The sequence below is a fragment of the Filicampus tigris genome, chromosome 6 (assembly GCF_054856515.1).
Source record: "Filicampus tigris isolate MCC_2025a chromosome 6, RoL_Ftig_1.0, whole genome shotgun sequence".
NCBI lineage: Eukaryota > Metazoa > Chordata > Actinopteri > Syngnathiformes > Syngnathidae > Filicampus > Filicampus tigris.
This window is the reverse complement of record NC_141222.1, coordinates 11,078,919-11,097,622: the sequence shown is the minus strand read 5'-3', so window position 1 is coordinate 11,097,622 and position 18,704 is coordinate 11,078,919. Positions and strand designations below refer to the sequence as shown.

Sequence of the window (18,704 nt, the reverse complement as noted above, 5' to 3'; positions counted from 1 at the left end):
ACAAACCAGTCTTGGAACCGCTGTGTGTGAATAGGTAGAGAGCTCTTATGTGTCTAAAGCAATTTTTTACTTGACATTCTTTCACTATGCTTTCACAACAGCGCCATTGCGCAACATATTGAAACTCAGCCTGAGAAGACCTCAGTAGTGTTTTGACCTTTCCTGTGATTGGAGTAGTTGTGTTTGCATGCAAGCACATCGTGGTGAGTTTCTGCAATCATCAGTGTGACAAAAATGAGACAGTGGATGATGGTAACCAATGATCTTCTCATTCAAACACAACGTAACTCAATAAAAACAGCTATGGTAAATGGCAAAAAAAAAAAAAAAAAAAAAATCAAAATAGAAATAAATTCCTCAATCTGCATTTTCAATCAGATTTACATGTACAATGCAATTTAAAAGTTACTGCTAGGCTCCTATTTCAGCCCTTCAGAAAGTTTCATCCAAGTAGTTTACTGTATGTGTATTTGTGTCATTAAGGCGAAGCCTGGTACACACAGGGATTTTTCAAAACTCAAAATTCGTGTGTGTGTGTGTGTTTTGATAATCACAACACCAAGCACCACACGCATTCACCATCGTTGTCAAAACGTGGGCAACTTAAAAAGTATCTTTCCCCTTTTATTGTTTCTTTGGGTTGTTTTCAGAATTTCTTTTAGGTTATAAACCTAACCCTAACCCAGGTCCATTTTCTTGATGACGTCGGCTTCGAGACGATGACGACTATGTTCCCCCCGTTTAACTACGAGAATTTCTCTCTCTCTCTCTCTCGCTCTCTCTCTCTCTCTCTCTCTCTCTCTCTCTCTCTCGCTCTCTCTCTCTCTCTCTCTCTCTCTCTCTCTCTCTCTCTTCCCCCCCAAAGGCAACGCACACCCAGAGCGAGCGATGCAGTGAAATATGATCAGTGCAGCACTAAAGCCACGCTTGGCTCAGCACAACTCTTCGGGTCAGGCAGGGATGCGCTGCACAAACAAAGGAAGGACGTTTCCGCTGTAATTACCATTTCGCTTTCAAAAAGGTTGTGACTCGCCACTCGCGGCTGCCACATCACACAGTGTTGTCAAGCAGTCTACTACGTACAGAAACATGCTTTTAGGACTTTTGGGGCTGTTTCTGGCTCTGACTGAAAGTTGTTGGTGCGCGCCACAGCAGACCTGCTCTCCGGGAGACGAACTATTGGGTGAGTACATCAATATTATTGAAATGTTTTTCATACGTTTTAGTAACTAAGGGCACATCATTAGAAGGATTTCTATATCTACATGGATGGCCTCTCTTGAATGCAGCATCACTTAAAGCCGCCATTCTGTTCTTTATGAACACGATATTTTACTGCAGAATTAAGTGCCCCCTCCAATTGATTATAATTCATTCGTAAAGCGTTGTAATTGCCACAGAAAATGTTCACTTCAAAACTCATCAGCAAGTACTGCTTTGTGTACACAAATTGCGCCACCTAGCGTTTATATATGTGACGTCCCTTCATTTCATCCATCTTCATGTGTGGTATTTTTCCCTCCCCCACACAGGAAGATGCAGTAACAGTGTGACCGAAGCGAAACGTAAGTGACTCAGCATTATTCATCAAAGATGTGTCGACATTTTCATTTATTAATAACTGTAATCAAACAATTTCAATGTCTGCATCACAGGTGTCAAACTCAAGTTTTTTTTTTTTTTTTGTGGCCCACTAACGCAAATAAATTGTCTACTTCTGGCTCAATGAATTTGTTCTTTTTCTGTACCGAACCCTCATGTAAATGTTGTTTATGTCCATGGTGACTGACTGGCTATGTATGACAAAAAGGTACAACGAGCACACACGCCACATCCCTTAGTTTTCAGGTGAAGACCTGACCTTCAGTGCAGAAAATGTTCAAATACCATGTTCCTCCGCTGCAATATTCCACAGGCCTCTCCTGTGAAAGGAATGGCCGATTTATTATATTCAGTTTTCTGCTTTTGTGCTCACGCTGACTAAACTTGCATGAATTTTGTGTGATAACATACGTTTCTGTTCCCCACAGCTACCTGCACAGAGATGCATCTGAGCTACTGTAATGATGTAGGATACACTAGGTGGGTTCTAGAGGTTGGTATAACTTCACCAAAGAAATCAGTCCCAGTGTCGTCTGTGCAATATCAACCTTGCTTGGAAATTCTACTCAGTAGTTATATACAGTAGATGGCGCCTCGGTGAAGTCATAATGACAGTAAATATTTGTATAAAAAACATTTCTAGGCCACAAATATAAAAGAATCAAATCAACGTAAATAAGGTGGTAACTGAGCGTGCAACTTTGTCCCGTGTGACGACATGCCCTTACTTAGAGGTGGGCATTTTACAAAATTTTGCTGCTCCGTCATTCGTCATTCGTCATCCGTCAGCGACTAGGATACCAGTCCGTCATTCGTCAGTCCGTCATTCGTCAGTCTATCATTTTTCGGGATGAACTGAATTGTAATTGTCAGTCCGCAAAGCTGAGCTGGGCATTCCGTCTATTTGACCGACCGGTCCATCTATCCGCCGATGACGGCCGCCCGTTTTGCTTACGGTTGATGAATGGCAGGTAAAATTTTAAAATAGACGGACGGACTAAGCATAGTCGGAAGCCAATGTATTTAATCCGTCTTTCGTCTGCAGTCTCTCTTTAATCTATTTTTGCGGCGAATCTTTGATGGCCATGGCGAGAGCGGCGAGGAACAATAGTGAGTTGTTGTTGCTTGGGGGACAGGTTTGGGTGAGGGACCAATCACTCTTTCTGTTCAAGTATCGGCCACCTGGTGCTGTTGAAGATTGTGGTTGGGATCACTGACGGACGCCCGTATAAATTAGAGGCGGACTGGCCTGTAGGTGGGTACTATTTTTTTACCCCCCGAAAAAAAGACAAATGACGGACAACGGAATGATACACCCGCTGCAGACGGATGACGAATAACGGACGCTCAATTTTTAGTAAAATGCCCAGCTCTGTCAGTCCGTCAGTTAGTCCGTCAGAAGTCCGTCAGTCGATCAGTCGGTCAAAACAACATCAGAAAACGGGCGTCCGTCGATGACGGACTAAGGGTTCATCAGTGACGGATGATGATTATACTGACGGATGAAAACCCCCTTCTGTAATTCATTAACAGTCAGCAAAACAGGAATCCGTCAATGACGGAATGCCCCCCTCTGTTCTTACCCTGTGTGGTGCTGGCAACTAAACCGAGCCCACTACACCAGTATTTCTTGTAATGGATCTTAAGAAGGGGTGTTGTGGACATTGGAATTTCTGGAGTTTTCAGATATTGTTGTGCACGTGCAATGCCTCACTGTACGTGCGTTTTTAAAATAGTGTAAAAGCAGGAATTGAGCATGTGTGGCTGGTATAAAAAATGCCGAAAAGCCAACCTCGCCAAATTGTTTCTGTATTTTTTGCGTGAGCCAGCTTACTAGCAAACCGACAAACTGAAATCAAAACAACTCCTCACGCCTTTGAGCTTCCGCACTTGGTGGACGGTAGTAAGCTGCAGGTCAAGTACAGTAAATAATACAGTTTCTTTTGAATCACCATTCATGTTGAGCCAAAAGTGTCAATCTTCCATTGTTGCTCCAGAACAATGTTTCCCAACATCCTCGGCCACCTGACTCGTATGGATGCCGAATCGGGGGCAGAGTACCTCCTCCTGAGTGTCATCCATGGCCTGCTTAACGGAGAGTGTTCCCCTGACATCCGTCTCGTGGGCTGCTCGGTACTCGCGTCGCCCTGCCGGGACAACAAGATGATCAAGCCCTGCCGCAGCACGTGTGAGGCCCTGAGGAAGGACTGCGCCCACACCTTTGAGGCCATAGACATGGCCTGGCCATACTTCCTGGACTGTGACCGCTTCTTTGCAAGTGACCGAGAGGGCTGCTTTGACCCACTGGCGGCGCTAAGAGGTAAAAAAAAAAACAGTTTGACCTGTTGGACAATGCCAAGAGAATTCTAAACTTAGTCCTCCAACAACTGTTCCCGCCACTTCAGCCAGAGAGGAGCAAGCAAGGTCCAGCCTCTCACCAGACGAACCCAGCACCATCATCCAGTTCACCCACACCAGCAACAGTCAGATGTACAGCTTACTGAAGAGAACAGCAGCCAAGTGTTCCCACATTGCCCACGTTTACAGCATCGGCCGCAGCACTGAGGGCCGAGATTTACTGGTCATCGAATTCAGTAACAATCCCGGACAGCATGAACTATGTAAGTAAACATGCGTTTACCTTTTTTTTCTCTAAATTTGGGATAGGACTTTGGCTACATTTCCTTGATCAAAATTTAAATGGATGGTTAATTCTCTCCGTGGATGATTTGGGTGCTTGTTTCAGTGTCGTATTGAGCTGAGGTGTCAAATCCGGTTCCAGAAAGTAAAAAAAAAAAAAAAAACCGCCACAGTTTGACTTTAGCCACTGGTGCTTCCACTTAACTGTCAGGTAAACTGATCTTATTTACCTGACGCTTGAGTAGAAGCAAGATTTTTATTTTCTGGACCTGGATTTGACAACTCTGATATTGAGCAAAATAATGCCATCTGGAGGAGATGAGCCATATCGTGAATGTAGCTCAACTTTACATTGAGATTTGGTTCTTCTCTAGTCCACTAACTAGTTGAGACTGAGCACCAGCATCTCTGGTGGCTGCAGCCAAGTAATGTAATCCATTTAGCCCTAATGCCTTCAAGATTACATTTTTCTACAGTCATTTACACCCAAACGATCAAGCAATTGATTATCATGTCAATCTGTAGTCTAAGGGCCTTATTTTCGTAGATAGGTGCCCCTGCTCTCGGCGTAAAAACGGGTGCATCTTCATTTTCGGGCAAGTCTAGTTTACCGTGTTTGGGAATTTGGCAGACCGCGTTGCGACTCGGTGGGCGTTGCGGCCGACGGAGCTGGTGCGCACCTGACAATTTGGTGACAGAAAGTACTTTGCCTGGACAAGTCTAGGTTAGAGTGTTTGTGAATTTGGTAGACCGCGCTGCGCTTTGAGAGGCGTTCCGGCATTCATATCAGTGAGTGTGTAAACAAGGATTTAGTCCATAATTATACAAAGTATGTAGTAATAACCAAAGAACCAGAAATTTAATTTGCAACACAGAAGACTGTCTGACTGCTCAGTGCAATATGAGCAGTACTAGTGACGAAATATTAATTATTTTAACAAGCAGATGCTAACGTGTAAATTTATACTGCATACAAATGCACATAATTCCAGCAGCACTGTCTGTACCATTAAAACACCACTAGATGATAAAATATTGCATAAAGTCAGAGTCATTCCCAGGGTTTTGGAATGTCTTCAAAGTGGAAACAGTGGATGCTCAGATAGGGACCAAGCATAAAACTGAATTTTTTCCCCCAACTTCTGAAGATGATAATGTTCACAGATCATGCCTGTTTTCACGATATTTGCCTCTTGTCTTAATACCTAAGTGGAGCCAGAGGTCAAGCTGATTGGCAACATGCATGGCAATGAAGTGCTGGGTCGGCAGCTGCTCATCTACCTGGCTCAGTACTTGTGCTCAGAGTATACCTTGGGAAACCCGCGGGTGCAAGCCATCGTCAACACCACCCGTATTCACATCTTGGCTTCCATGAACCCCGACGGCTACGAGCTTGCCGCTGCAGAGGTAGAGGATAGCAATGACCCGGAGCTCATCAACCAGGAAGTAAATATTGTTAACATTACAAGAAAAGACAAATCGCCATTATCCGTTGTCAGTCCACTCTGCTTTGTCTTTCTGGAGGAGGGGTGAAGGCAATAAGTACTGACTTCATTATCTGATGTGTTGCCAAATTGAAATGTGAAGGTCTGGTGGTTAGGAATCATGTTAATGTAAAGCCAGAACTTCATGTTATTGTAGTCTCAGAAATATGATGAGACCACATATTTTTTTTCTAATTAAGATAAAGCACGCTAACAACCTTCTTAACTAGATTTACACAAATGATTGCAGGGCTGTAAGTTATGATTATTTTGATAATCGATTAATTAAACTTAATTAATTTGTTGATTACTCAATGAATCAGATAACAAAACCTTTAAATTTCCATCCCTTTCTTCAAAAACAGGACATTATTTCAAATTGATGGTGTAGATATTTGTACGAACATACATATATACAAGTATAATTCAATTTCTAGTTTGGTGTGTAATATCTCAGAAAATAGGCAAAAATATTGATAATTGTTTTTCAAAGTAAAGGCATGTTTTAAATTTTGATCCAACACAAATATGATCAGTCTGCTTTCACGGAGGACTACATAAATCAGAAAATATTTACAATTGAAAAGATGAAATTCGAAGGATTTGTACAATTTTAGATTCAAAAAATTTATCTAAGTGATTAATAGAGTAATTTGATAATTGATTAGCTGTTTATTAATCAATTAATCATTGCACCTTTGGATTATTGCTCTACGTTTGTCGAAACAAAAACATATAAAAAGGTTACCTGACCGAAGGGAAAAAGTCCAAAGTCAGATCCTTTCAACCAATTTGAATGAATGTAGCCAAAAAGTGGTTGTTGCTGTTTCTTTGCACAACAATATTAGAAAGACACATTCCTTCAGTTGATTGTCTGAGTATTTCTCTGTCTGTTACGATGAGAATTAGTGTTGTAATGATTTGTTTTGGGGCGGCACGGTGTTCGACTGGTTAGCACGTCCAACTCACAGTTCAGAGGTCGTGGGTTCGATCCCGGCTCCGGCCTCCCTGTTTGGAGTTTGCATGTTCTCCCCGTGCCTGCGTGGGTTTTCTCCGGGTACTCCGGTTTTCCCCCACATTCCAAAAACATGCATGGTAAGTTGATTGGACTGTCTAAATTGCCCCTAGGTGTGATTGTGAGTGCGGATGTTTGTTTCTGTGTGCCCTGCGATTGGCTGGCAACCAATTCAGGGTGTCCCCCGCCTACTGCCCGAAGACAGCAGGGATAGGCTCCAGCACGCCCTTGTGAGGATAAGCGGTATCGACAATGGATGGATGGATGATTTGTTTTAATGATTTGGTCCATTTAGTGACTTTAAATCGAATCAGCAGTCTCCAACACTCACCAGGATCTTGGGGATGATGCAATGGAAAGCGGAGCTGAAGTCCAGGAAGAGCACTCCCTTGACGCTCCAGGTGCAGTTTGGAGCGCAATGGTAATTGCGTCCCCTGTTGATCTGTTTGCCCTGTCCGCAAACTGGCACGGATTCAGAGTGATGGCAGACAGGCCACGATAAGTTGAAAAACTAGTCTGTAGAAGCACTTCATGACTTCATGTTAAGAGCAACAGGCCTGTAGTCGGTGAGGTCATCCACGGCTGTCTTTTTGGGAATGGTGATGATGGGTGAGGTTTTCAGGCAGACTGGAATGCTGCTCTGTTACAGCGGCTAATTGATGGATTGTGGTGAAGGCTCCAGTCATTTTGTCAGCGCACACTCTGAGTACCTTACCGGGTTCTCCAGCGGAGTCTGCTGCCTTCCTGGCAGTGAGGCATCAACCCTGGCAGTCACCTGATTGCTGCTTCTGTGGTTGGTTATTTGGTTTATACCTTGCCACATCTTTTTAGGGACATTCGAAGCGAAGTATTGCTCTATTTTTCTCGTATGGGCCACCTTGGGCTCCTTGATCCTTTTGTTTTTTCTGAGTTTTGTGTCTCTTGTTGAAACCAGGAAGCTTGTTTTTGTTTCTGATCCTGGTCTTTGCTTCGGAACAGCTGAAGGTCTGGCCATCTTGGTTGAAGTTTCTCCCCACTGACGGGCAGCGGTGTCCTGATGTTATGACCCATCAGCAACTGTGCTGGTGACGAGCCATGTGCCAAGGGTGTGGCTCTGTATGCCATTAGAGCCTTGTGTGGATCATCCCCCTTCTTCAAGAGAGATTTGACAATCCTTACAGCTCTCTCTGCTTCCTCGTTACTTTGAGGGTAGTGGGGACTTGAAGTGATGTGTCTGAAATCATAGACCCTTGCAAAGGCCGCAAACTCAGCCGCTGAGAATCGTGGGCCACTATCTGTGACAAGTGCTTCCGGGACCCCATGCCGTGCAAAAAACGTACAGACAGTTAATCACTGGGATCACGGTAGTAGAGTTAAGGTTAGCAACTTCAATGTATTGCTAAAAAATAGTCTATTACTAACAGGTACATGGTATGATTCCTCTGGAAAAGATCTGCCGCCACACGCTACCATGGCCTGTTAGGTAGTTGTGTCATCATAGCAGCCTCTCTCGCTCACACTGGGCAATTTTCAACTTTGAGTTCTTGGAATCTTTTGTTAAAACGTGCCCTCTCATATATTACATTGTGTTTGCCTATAAAGTGCTTATCAAAGGCATCTTTCACACTCTGATACTCCTTGAGATCATACTCGCTCAACCCTAGCGTGCTCAAAATATCATCAGATTTGTTCGCTCATCGTGTACGCCAAAGTGTTTACTTGATAGTTTTCCTCCTTGCCGTCCAGTCCCGCTGCACCACGAAGCCTCTCAAAACAAATTCAGTTGGGCCATCACGAGTAGTCACCGAAAATCAAAAGTTTTCAGGTGGGTTGATTGAAAACAGGGACTCCATTGTATTTTCGCCATCCACCGGACCTTCTGCTCGCGCCGTTAGCTCATGCTGTTAGCTTCGCAATACGGCTAGCGGTGGAACTGCCGCCGCTCCCCGATGTCGTCTTTCGATCACTGTTGAGACGGACTTCTTTACTTCTGACACCACGTACTATTATGTCTATGTCTGCAAACATGAACAAGTCCCACGGCACTGGTATTATCTTTAACTGAGGCTTTATTAACATGCCACGTCAATACCATCCGTTTACATGGAAGGGCCCCCCCTTCTTACTGTGTCCCACCTAATCTCTATTTTACATTAGTTCCTATCCATATGCTCGAAGTACAATCCCAGATTCTGAAAGCTTGCATTTTAGGTTCAGTGCATACTCTTTTGTCAATCTGTGTGTTAATGGTTGTTGTTCTGTATGTGTCCTGTGATTGGCTGGTGTTCAGTCCAGGGTGTGCCCGGTGGATCGAGCCTTTTGCTTAAAATCAGATGGGATTGGCTGAGGTTCCATCTTACCCACAGCTAAAAATTGGTTTATAAAATTGATGGATGGGTTGTTATTATTTGTTTTTTGATTACAAAGTGACTACTCGTCAGGTTGCATTTGCTGTGTTTTTTTTTCGTCAGGGTTGCATTTGCACTGTTGTGCTTCGTACCATGCCTTTACTTTGTTGGCTTTATGCACTTAAATGGAACGCTACAGAATGGGGATTAGACAAAAATGTTTAGAGGAAGTCAACCCAAATATATCTTTTTTTTAAGAATATGTTCTATGCAAGCCCACTAGTTGAAACAAAGCATTCTGATAAAATATTGCGTTTCAACTTTGTTGAAGTGTGACTACACTTAAAGGTAGTCCACACCATCTGAAGTAGAAATCATTGATTCACAGCAGTACTCATACCTTCCACCCTCCAATCTGTTTTTGTCTGTCTACAAATTCAGGTCCTCCCACGCCCAGATTGAGTCTTCAGTTGTATTACACTTATGAGCATTAACACAAGCAGAATTGATATCACACACTACCTGGCTGTGGGAGAACTCGAATTACTTTATTTTCTACTAACCAGTAAGCAACTCCATTTTATTTCTTCATCATCATCATCATCAAGCTTTTCTATAATCCTCTTTTGCATTTGTAACCCTCCACCCACCAAACACATTTTCTGTCAGAAATGTTGACATTCTGAAAGAGCAACTTTTCGCAAACATGTGAATGCTTTCATAATCTGTGTTTTTGTTGACTTTGTTTTCATTTAGGTTTTGTTTTGTTTCATGTTATGTCATATTTTCCTGCGTCCCTTTTTTCATGTCTTGTCTACTCGTTAGGTTTATGTCCCCACCTGCTTTCGTCAGCCAATTTCCTTGTGTCATCCAATCAACTCCTTCCAGCTACTCGCGTCTTGTCCAGGTGTGTCTCGTTGTCTGGTCAATTTGTATTTTCTTCCCAGCTTTCATTCAGTCAGTGTTAGCTCATTGTAGGGCTGGGCAATTATTCAAAATTTAATCAGGATTACGATTTTGACTCCTCATGATCATAAAAACGTTATAATTGACAAAGCAAATGATTAATTTGTCGATCATGTGTGTATGCAAGTTCCTACAGTTTCAAAACACCCTGAAACTATGTTGCTTGCAGCAAGCATGTGTTGATCTGCATTTGATGTCTCTGGGCGGAGTTTAGGCTATTTAGTGACACACCATTTGGAAATTACTGTAAAAACTAAACGCACAACAAAAACAATTCCACACGTTTCCAGAATCACCAATACTAATGCTAAAGTCAATGTATGATCCCATTGACAGGCTAATAAAAAATTAGCACCAAGTTTCGGGAGTGATAGTCCTTCAATATCACTACACAAAGTCACATATTTTTCCTCGTATGTAAAAAACAAATTGTATTAACAAAATTATCCACTTTCTTACTCTACTCCTTTAAGAGAGAGTCTAAGTGTGCAGGTATTTAGTTGTAGTTCTTGCTTTCTATTGCTATTATTTTGATAGTTTTTACCTTTTTACTTTACTTTTATTTTACTAAGTTTTGAAATCACTGAATAATTGTGTTAACCATGATTGTAATATCAATCAAAAAAATAATTGTGATTCATATTATCATTGTTTTCCATAATTGCAGAGGCCTAGTTCATTGTTGTTGCAAGTCACATTTCCCTAGTTTTGTCATGTTGCCTGTCGTGTTGAGTGTTTATTTTCCTTGTGTTAATTAAGTATTTAGCTTTTACCCAGTGGCTTATTTGCCTTTTGGTTTTTGGAAATAAATTATTATTACTTTGGACATTCATCCCGCCTTACTTACCTGCTTCCCTACAATTGTGACCTCCATTTTTCTGTCAAGGCGCAGAGGAGAAGCACCCCCTCCTCCCAAAAAAAGGGAATTTATTTCCAAAAGGCAAAGAAAACACTGGGAAAAAATCTAAATACAAGAATGCCAAAGTCACCCTCACCCCTTAAAAAAATCTAAGTAACAAAGACTCAAAACAGAACACTCACAAAACAAAGGAAAATGTGATTTGCAACATCAACAATGAAACGATACACTAAAAGAAAGCACGGAACTAAATGCAAACGAGGGGTTGGAGGAAGCTGATTGTTTGACACAAAGAAAAGGGCTAATGAGAATAGTTAGAGATGAAAAAAATGGGACCAAAAAACCTCGACATGAGATGAAACAAAACTAAACTTAAATTTGAAATATAACAAAAAACAAACCACAAAAACACAAATCATGACAAACACTCCACGTAACACGACTGGCCAATGCTAAAAAGATCACGAATGGATGAATTAAAGATCTGATAGTTAAGATGCTTCTTACTCTGTGTTTCCACTCATGCATATCTTGTATGCAATGGACTGTTCGCCTGCTCAAATGTCTTTTAATGCCATTTGACATAGGACTTCTCTTGTCGGATATATGGTCTTGTCTACATGTTAACAATGGACTTAACAGAGATAACATTTTCTTGACTAATATACAAATAGTTTTCTCACCACATGCTTCCCATGATGCCTGCTCCCTCTAACATACGTCATCATCCTCATCATGATCATCAATATGATATAAATATATTGATGTCGCTCTTTCTCACATGGTTTAACTCTCCTAGTCGTTTGAATATAAATGTTTCAGGGTCACTTGCTGAACGGTTGGACCCACGGCCGCACAAACGCCCAGAACATTGACCTGAACCGCAACTTTCCCGACCTCACATCAGTCTTCTACCGGAACCGTCGCAGCAGGCACTACCGAACTGACCACATCCCAATTCCTGACGGCTACTGGTTTGAGAAGGTGAAATGAAATAATGTCCAACCAATTACTCCGTTAATAATCTTTAAAGCTTTATATCTTAAAAAGTAAAACCATTGCTAAAGTCAGTCCAGTACATGTTATGCACTGTAGGTGGCACCAGAGACCTTTGCAGTGATGAAGTGGACCAGGTCAATTCCCTTCGTCCAGTCAGCCAGCCTCCATGGAGGTGAGCTGGTAGTCTCTTATCCCTTTGACTACTCCAGACACCCACATGAGGAGAAGATGTTCTCGCCCACTCAGGACGAACGGGTAATTATATATGAAATGGAAGAATGATGTGGATGATAATTGTTGTTGATGTAGCTCTCTCAATAATCATGCCACCTGCAGGTGTTTAAGCAACTGGCTCGTACCTACGCAGACGCCCATGCCACCATGTCAGACAATGACACCGACAGGTGCGGTGCAAACTTTTACCGAACTAAGGGCATCATCAACGGGGCACTGTGGTACAGTTTTCCCGGAGGTGAGAAAGAGAAGAGATTCATTCGGTTGAGCGTTTTTCCCAAGGCCGCGTTAGTTACGTGTCTTACTGGCTGGTGTACAAGCACTGTGCAAAGTCAGCCACCACTAGTTTTGTTGTTTTAAGGACCATTTTCCACAGCTGTCATTCTGCCATAAATAAATAGTAAATAGCAATGCCATTCATGTTTAGTTTTAGAGAGCCATGTTCGTGCAACTATACATTAATGTACGGTTTTTGGCCTCATTTCAGTTTTTATAGTTTCAGACATTAGTGCATGTTTAGCTGCAGACACTTTTGGAGGAACAATCTGGCTATTGTGGAGGAGTAATCATCAGTTAACCTGGAAGTTGCAGGTTGAGTCTATCATCAAAAGCTCTTTTGCGCAAGATGTACTGTACCGATGTCAGCAGCATGGTGTACTAATGATTAGCACATCTGTCTTTACACTACTAAGATTTGGGGTTCATGGAGTTTGAGTGTTCTTCCCGTGCTTAGTTTTCTCTGGGTACAGGGCTATATATAGGTGACATTGTAAATTGCTTTGAGTGCCTGATGGTAGAAAAGTGGTTCTCCATTTAACTCACTTAAGTACAGTGTAAGTATTCGCAATTGTCATACAACTGTAAATACTTCACCTTTCTCTACGTTAGTAAGAGTGTGTTCTAACAAGAGTGATATAAATAACAACTGTTCAAAACACTCTAATGGTGGCTTTTGCACAGCGCTACATGCAGTATTCCTCCTTTGCAGGTATGTCAGACTTTAACTACCTGCACACAAATTGTTTGGAGATCACAATAGAGCTGGGCTGTGACAAATTTCCTTCGGAGGTGGAGCTTTACCCTGAATGGAAGAGGAACAAGGAAGCTTTGCTCAGTTTTATAGAGTCGGCAAGTATTTCTGAATGCTTTGTTAACTTGGCCAAATTGAGTGCATGAGAACTGCTCCCAGAATTGACTCTCTAAAAGTTGGATTAACATCTATCTGAAGAAGGGCCATTAGTAGTGGTTCACAGAGCTAACGTTGACGAAGATGCCAACTCAGCCGGGATAGAAACTGTTTTCGGTGGATGTGATGGGAAAAGGAAATAGAGTTTCACTTTTTCATTGAGCTGCTCTTACAGGTCCATCGGGGGATTAAAGGTGTTGTCAAGGATGTTGATGGTAATGGGATCAAAGATGCCACCATCTCTGTCAGGGGGATTCGGAAAGATGTCACCACGGGTAAAATCTAACTGGAATATCACCTTGTTGCTTTTTGTTTCTGTTCTCATTTGCCTGACTGCCTGTCTGACATCGACACTTTTGCTCTACGCAACCTCGTCGTTCAGCTGAAGGTGGAGACTACTGGCGTCTGCTGAGCTCTGGTACTTACATCCTGACAGCCACTGCCAAAGGTTACTCCAGGGTCAGCAAACGGGTTCATCTGCCTCACAACCTGAACAAGGCCGGACGTGTGGACTTTGTCTTGAAGAAGGTCTGTTGACTGTTCTCCTACATTGGACTGATCAAATGGGATCTCTGCTCTATATTGTCACTCTCCCTTCCATCTTGAATGCAGGTTCCCCTGGAGCCTGATATTGACGACCACCTCTTCCCCACAACAGACACATGGGATCGATTTGACCCTTACAATCAGTTTGAACGCTACAGCGAGCCAGATGTAGTTGACGGGAGGATTGAGCGTCAGGAAAAACCCTGGTGGTGGTCCTACTTCTCCCAGTCTGGCATTTCGCCTCCAAACTGGCTGCTGCGAAATGTCTAAAAATTCACTTGGGGACAACACAGGTCTCATTGTACCACTGTAAAAGGCTTTTTGGATTAATTTTTGGAGCAACTGAGATGTATTAACATTGACTTCAGCACCCCATACACAAGTTTAATGCTTTTGAAAGGGCTTGGCAAAACTATTTTCTACCAGGCGTCACATGTAATTCTAGTGAGCATTTGAAGGTGATGACATCCAAAAATAATGGCATGCACTATTACAATGACAGACAAGTAAAGGCAGCTGCATAAAATATCCTCTTTTTCATTTTACAGGCTAATGGTTATTTCTTATGTTTTCTATGCGTTTTCTACAACATTCAAGTCACAAAAGCCTGGAAGCATAACAGCCTTTTTTATATTGAGCACACAACACTGACACTTGGATTAGTAGTGCTAATGTTTTATTTTTATATAATATATATATATATATATATATATATATATATATATATATATATATATATATATATATATATATATATATATATATATATATATATAATATAAAAATAAAACATGCAAGATACCTGAAATGTGTTTGTTAATAATATTGTTAAAACAATCATATTAAAAGCAATGTTCAACTTTTAGCAACTTGTAAATGAAGGATTTAAAAAAAAAATGGCATAATGTATAATGCACTGTAATGAGATCCAGTTGAACTAAGCAAACAATGTTTAGTGTTGCAGTTAGTTCACCATTGGTTGCATCACACTCGCAGATGTTTCTAAATGTATTTTAGTTACTTTAGTCACAATAGAGCGACAAAATACATGAATAGAAATACACTAAATGGGCCTATGATTCTATTGAAATTGTGTGCGAAAACAGCAGTTGTTGTGACTTTCACGCCTGTCCAATCAGGGGTCGCCACAGCGACTTACTCGCTGCAGTACTGCATTATTTTTCGTTTATGTTCATACAAGCTTTAACCGACAGAGGGCGCCAGTGTACATGGAACGGAAGACTCAATCTCTCTGAAGCCAACGCTTTCTCACAATAGGCTATACAGTTAAGTACTGAACATGTAGACCACTTTAGTACAGTAGATATGCAGACAGTTGCTTATCCTTGCGCCGGCCGTTATGTTTTAGTGGATAGACATGTTCCACTAATGAGTGGAGCAAAACAGAACTGAAGCAAAACTACATTAGCACAGAATAAAAATAGCATATTGCCAGGAAGTAAATGTTAAGTATCACAGTTGAGTAGTCATAGTACAATGGGTTATCTTACCTGTTTTGATCATGCTTTCCCAGTGTTTACCAGGTTACCTTAACTCTTAAGGCACAGGTGTCAAACTCAAGGCCTTGGGGCCAGATGCGGCCCGCGACATCATTTTATGTGGCCCTCAAAGGCCCATCATGTGCCTCTACGTTTCTTGCAAATTGTCTTCACTTCTTGTAGCTCGTGATTTGGAGCCACAGGGACCCTATAGACTTTTTGGTCTACTGTAATGAAAGCTGTGTTTGAACTGTATACAATTCGTGTATATTCAAAAAGTATTTTTTTTCATCATCATGTAGCCATTACACAGTAAATTTCTTTAGAGTACATTTGACTCTAATTGAGGAAAATTAAACTCTGAAAAAGATTATATTATTAAAGATTATATTATTATTATATAATATATATTCTAATATATTATTATATATTTTATCCCAGTCCAAACTGAGTAAAGTTTAGAGTAAAATAGAGAGCATTCAGATTTTCAGAGCAAATGTTACTCAAAGTAGTGGATCAATTGTACTCCAAACGATTGAAATCAACTTTCATTTGATGAGCTCAGTTACTGACCCACATTTTATACTGATACGAGTTGGAGGCGGGGCCTCATGTAGTCCGAGTGAAGAGATTTTGATACATTCAGAAAATTTACTCCGGCTCCAGTGGCCGGCGGAAGCAATTGTTTGCCAAAATGTTTAAATATAGCTCAGAACTGCCAATGTGGAGTGAACAAATATGTTAATACCTTTGGACATATTTCATTATGTTAATTTTTTTTACATTCAATTACTTTTCGTTTAAATACATTACCAAATATATTTAAATGTGCTTACATGTAAATGTAAATACGTTCGAACTTCGTACTTGATGGTTAAATGCTAAAAATTGGCATTATGGAAAACAATGCTGAATGAAAAAAAAAGCATTGCAGACACAAAAATGAAGCACAAAAAAATTACCAATAAACAATGTTTAATTACTTAACCTTCCAAAGTATTGGTATAATGTAGGCCAAATGCTAAGAAAAATAGCATTTTTTTAACACGCGCATGCGCAAGTAAATACCCGGTGGCATTATGGGAAAAAATGCCAAGTTTTTAGCATTTATCCTACAAGTACATTTAAATGTATTTGCCAGTCAAAAATGTTTACTCCACTTTGGCAATTCCACACTTCCGTATAAATACAACTCAATTAGAGTGAACAAAAATAGTTCAAATTATTGTGACTGCCTGGCATTAACACATGTAAGGATCTCCGTGAGGAGGGAATAGCGTTGGAAACATCCCAATTCCCCCCAAAATTTGAGCTCTGCTGTGTGTACTACATATCCCAGAAAATTACCTACTAGGTTATTAACAACTTTCAACATGATGCAGTTACAATTTGGCTCTCAAATTCCTGAGCACGCCAATGGATTGGTCTGAATTTAGTTTGTTACATTTTTCTTCTTTGGCTTTGATTCTCAGGCTCCCACTGCTGTTACCAATTAACCGTAAAGAGAATTGTTGCAAGAAGAAGTCATGGTCGCTGTTTAAAGTTGTTTGTAATTCTTGTGAGCTACACCGTCCAATACATGAAAGCCAAAAAGTTTTGTTGTAGAGAATAACAGAGACAAAAACAAAGCAATTGTAATAAATCCCACAAGACTGGCTTTAGTTCAACTTTTGTTGCCACTATTTCATCCTTAACAAGAATCCTGATTAAGTCCCTGCATTATCATTACAGTGAAAGTTGCACTGTGGAAAAAAAAAAGCTTTTCTAGAAGCAAGGCTTTGAAAAGTTAAACTGAATGTGTCGACAATGTTCCGAGAATTAAAGTCTTTGTACCCGCCTATAGGCCGGTCCTCTGATTTTAAACGGGCTTCCATCAGGGATTCTTACTGCAAACTTCAAATGTCGCTGGCCGAGTGACTCACAGTGACTCTCTGCGCCATGGAAGCCTGTTCACAGCATGGTCCCTCACTCAAATCTGTCCCCCAAGCAACAACAACTCACTATTGTTCGCCGCTGCGCTCTCCGCAGCTATTGAAGCCTCGCTGTGAAAATTAGACTAAAGACGGACTGCAGACGAAAGACGGATTAAATACATGGGCATTTGCGACTATGCTCAGTCCGTCTCTTTTAAAATTTTACCCCTCATTCGTCAACCGTTAGCAAAATGGGCGTCCATCATAGGCGGATAGACGGACCGGTCCGTCACATAGACTGAATGCCCAGCTCTGCTCTAGCGCATGCACATTATTTACTGATATAGGGCTAGCCAAACACTTAGCTAGAGTGGTAACTGGATCTTTCACTAAAGCTACATACATTAATGCGACTTGGTTTACACAGCTTGTCCTCTCCAATCTAAATTGATCTTGATGACAACTGTGCACCTCTGTTCAGTAGTTGAACTCAATCCTGAACTGAGTTCAAGCCAAATTTTGTGGAGATATGTATACTGTATGCCTTCAGATGTCAAACCTGATGCCTGCATGTCACGCAAGATGTGGGCGCACCACACAGAACCTCATTTGCCACTGTTAGCATACCTCGTTCTTCATTGACCAGAAAGTAGAGAGCTAACTAAAATACAGAAAAATAAACAACAAGCATTCAATGGTTTTTATTCTATTTTGTCAGAGGAAAGTGTTTGATCTTTAGTTGCCCAAGCCACACAGCTAGAATGAACCATTCCTTTTGTAACAAAATGCGACCACACTTCGTGGAGAGGTGATGGACCAGAAATAGTCCTCAGGATTGAAAGCCCCTTATGACCCAGTACTGAGTCCAGCAGTACAGGACTGTAAAAAAGGTACTCAAGACAATGAGTAATGTTATGTTTTCTCAGATAAGAAAAGCAATTTTCAAAGCACCACTTACAGTATAACTGGGCACATGCAGATTAGCAGAGGTGGACATTCCGTCAGACTGTCGGACCGGTCCGTCGGTCCGTTACCGACGGACGCCCGTTTTGCTGACGATTGATGGGACACCTGTTAAAATAGACGCACCGATGAATGGCAGAAGTGTGGTTTCATCCGTCAGTGTAATCGTCATTAACCGCGTCTGTCAGTGACGCTCCGTCAGTTGAAACTTTCCAAATACGTCTGTTTATTTTACTGATTTGCTAGCTTGTGCATTTAATATTAGCGTTACGTGACGGAGACAACTTGACATGCGTTAAGAGTCATTCATAGATGATGTAACGGAGAGAATCCGGTCACTTTTCAAAATAAAATATTCTTCAGCCTTGGATAATAAATAACCTGGAAGTACTGTACTTTTTTTTTTTTCTTTCATCCATGCGGCCCGCCGCAGCCCGGTCCAAAGTGGCCTGCAGACCGGTAGCGGGTCGC

General features: G+C 41.4%; 1 protein-coding gene across 3 annotated transcripts; it reads left to right on the top strand.

Annotated features, from left to right (window-relative positions):
• Nucleotides 1-879: 879 nt before the first annotated feature.
• Nucleotides 880-14,403, top strand: cpz (carboxypeptidase Z). 3 transcript variants are annotated; one of them, XM_086033960.1, is made up of 13 exons: nt 880-1,183; nt 1,533-1,565; nt 2,031-2,082; nt 3,600-3,922; nt 4,008-4,223; nt 5,453-5,649; nt 11,716-11,877; nt 11,989-12,147; nt 12,229-12,364; nt 13,115-13,254; nt 13,488-13,587; nt 13,695-13,840; nt 13,925-14,403. In XM_086033960.1, the coding sequence occupies exons 1-13, from the start codon at nt 1,090-1,092 to the stop codon at nt 14,126-14,128; spliced, it is 1,962 nt and encodes a 653-aa protein (XP_085890086.1). In that variant the 5' UTR covers nt 880-1,089; the 3' UTR covers nt 14,129-14,403. The 3 variants fall into 3 exon arrangements, with proteins under 3 accessions (XP_085890086.1, XP_085890085.1, XP_085890087.1); XM_086033959.1 differs by having other exon boundaries at nt 5,453-5,688; XM_086033961.1 differs by lacking the exons at nt 880-1,183; nt 1,533-1,565 and having other exon boundaries at nt 2,048-2,095; nt 5,453-5,688.
• Nucleotides 14,404-18,704: the final 4,301 nt, after the last annotated feature.